Source organism: Brachypodium distachyon, chromosome 5 (assembly GCF_000005505.3).
Source record: "Brachypodium distachyon strain Bd21 chromosome 5, Brachypodium_distachyon_v3.0, whole genome shotgun sequence".
NCBI lineage: Eukaryota > Viridiplantae > Streptophyta > Magnoliopsida > Poales > Poaceae > Brachypodium > Brachypodium distachyon.
In genome coordinates, this window is record NC_016135.3 from 22,764,274 (window position 1) to 22,766,885 (window position 2,612).

Sequence of the window (2,612 nt, forward strand, 5' to 3'; positions counted from 1 at the left end):
TCTTGTCGGGCGTAGCAATAGAGATGCCTCGAAATCAGGCCGGAAATCTGGCATAAGATCTATGGGTTTGATTGTATTCGTTACAATATTGCGGGGGGCATCTAATCCTACGCATCCGAGGGGACTTTTATTAAGAAGCTAACTTTACTCGGGCATAACTTATGTCTTTCTTTGCATACGGACTCCGTTGGCCGTCAGCTTTTGATTCCTTTTGTGATGTGCTACTTAACTAATACAGTCGTTTGCATGTCGAATTGAGATCGCCTTTGTCAGCAAGTATGCAGATTATAATATGCTCGCCATCCTTGAGATCGCAATGACACTGTAAAGTATTCCGTACTTGATCGCTTCGACAGTTTCTCTTCTTCTTTCTGACAGCCCCCGCGATCACAAGACTTTCAGTTCTGTTGTTTACATTTCCTGTATGCACCTCTATAACACATCTGGTTTCTTTAATGAAACCGGGAGCTCTGTTCCTTTTGCTCTAAGAAAAAAGCCCTTCCATGCACCACCACACCGAACCTGTTCGTTTTGTTCAGAACTTCCATTCGACAGGGAGTTAATTATATCGAATCCGGCAGAGCACCACCAATGGGGCTATTCATCCAAGGTTCAGAAAACTGTACGAACTATATTCAGAAAAGTTAGCAAGATTTTACATCTAGATCGTTTTGGTACGGAAACTCAATTCCATTCCACAACAGCAGAACAATAGCCAAAAATCTGAGGGAGGCGAGAGAAATGGAGACGGAGCCCAAGCATGAATCGAACGCATGATGGCCGCCCCGTCTCCTGGCTCTAAAGTTCTAACCTTGTGCAGAAGAAAAATACTACGGAGTAGTAACAAAAACAAAAAAAGGAGACCCAAGTCCAGCCGCCCGGGGAGCCAGATCCTCAGGCGTGTGTACGTGCACCGCTAATTGCAACCAAACCATTGTCGTGTGTATGTGTGTGTGTGTATGTACGTGCGTGTTGGTTCGATCCATCGATCGATCGGTCACACGCGCAATGCAGGGCCCCTGGAGGCGAACCCGGCGTCGGTCCACGGGCTTGCGCCGCCAATGGCCGCGGGCCTCCGTGGCTGCTGGTGCTGACGGTGTTGGTGTTGGTGGTGGTGATGGTGGTGCCGGTGCTGCTGCTGCTGCTCTTTCCGCGCCGACACCGCGTGCGCCGCCGCGTGCTTCTTCCGCCGGTGCTTCGCCCTGTCCACCTCGATCTGCTGCTGCCTGCACTCCTCGCTGCAGAACGGCGTGTCACCTCTGCGCACACACACACACGCCAAAAACGAAACAAGAATCTCAAGTTTCCTCGTGGACACTCGCACGAACACATAGCGCGCAATTCTGATAATTTGGCGGCATTGCATTGATGGGAGGCGAGGATCGATGGGGGAGCGTGCCTGTACATGAAGATGTCGCCGGAGAGGGACTTGCCGCAGAGGGAGCAGTCCTCGAGGAAGTGGTGGATGTGGGCGACGTCCGCCTCGTGGACGTAGAACATGGACGACGGCTTCATGGTCATGGCCATGGCCATGGCAGCACCGCTCCCCCCCCTCTGCCTTGATGCGGCTGCGGCGATCGTCGCTCCAAGATGGGGATGGGCCAGGCGCCTAAATTAGGCGGGCGAGAAGTGGGAGAGCAAAATGCCCCCCGAGACTTGGCACTAAATGTCAAGGAGCTCGGCTGGCTTGCCGTCTTCCGGGGGCGCCGGGGGCGTGCACAAATAGGGCACGAGCGTACTCCATTTTTAGGCTCCGGCCAACGATGAGAGGCTCGGAATTTTTGACAATGGAGGTTTCCAGAGCCATCGATCGAACCTGAGTTTTTCGTTTTCTGTTGCTTCTTGTTTGGTCGAAATGGGGAACGATTCTACCGTCCGGCCGCCGTAGTGGATTCAGTTAGAAACTGGGAACCACTGTCTGCAACCGTGTTCTTTCTTGTTTAGCAAGGGAATTCAGTTAGAAACCCTCGATTTCCATTGCCAGAAATCAAATTCAGTACTTTTTCCGTGCAACAAAGACTAAATTTGAATACATCTATACACTGAGTCATGTCTAGATACATTTAAATTTTGACAAACTTGAGATATTTTTTTGTTGGACGGAAGGTTCAGAGCCCTTGCTACGATACTAGTACCACTGTGCGTTACCTCGGCAATCACACGACAGGATTGAGGTAAAGATGAACCATACACATTCATACCACTGTACTCAGCGGACAATTCATATCTTACGTTTTACACACCACTGTACTCACATGTATGTGTTGAAATATTCTGCACTCCTTCTCAGCGGATTCAGAATACTCCTCTTGCTTGGACTAATTCAGGTGAGGTAATACGCCAGTACGAGTAAAATAGCAGCACCTCTCATAACATGATTCGTCGAGACTGTATCATCGTATCCCATGTCATGTCCAAATACAATTTGCGTCGCTGTCTCGACAACGCGAAATGAGCACATCCTCCTGACCTCCTCCTCCCACCCCTCCGGGAAAAGAAAGAAAAGAGCACAATTCCTTGTCGCCTTCGCGGGCGTCCTTAACTGTGAAGACGACAGGCACGTCCGTCGTTTTCGAAAGCTGCAGGTCGTCATTAAAGCCCCGTCGCAAAGC

The 2,612-nt window shown here is 50.3% G+C and overlaps 1 protein-coding gene across 1 annotated transcript; it reads right to left on the minus strand.

The window, feature by feature from the left end:
* Window positions 1-611: 611 nt before the first annotated feature.
* LOC100821069 (angiomotin) lies at window positions 612-1,913 on the minus strand. Its single transcript, XM_003580359.4, has 2 exons — window positions 1,400-1,913; window positions 612-1,259 (listed from the first exon to the last, which is right to left on the minus strand). The coding sequence occupies exons 1-2, from the start codon at window positions 1,531-1,533 to the stop codon at window positions 998-1,000; spliced, it is 396 nt and encodes a 131-aa protein (XP_003580407.1). The 5' UTR covers window positions 1,534-1,913; the 3' UTR covers window positions 612-997.
* Between the last annotated feature and the right edge of the window lie 699 nt (window positions 1,914-2,612).

Coding starts and splice junctions, on each gene's coding strand:
- LOC100821069 (XM_003580359.4), bottom strand. CDS start 1,533: ATGGCCATGGCCATGACCATGAAGCCGTCGTCCATGTTCTACGTCCAC. Junction 1,260..1,399: donor GGCGACATCTTCATGTACAG/GCACGCTCCCCC, acceptor GTGTGTGCGCAG/AGGTGACACGCCGTTCTGCA.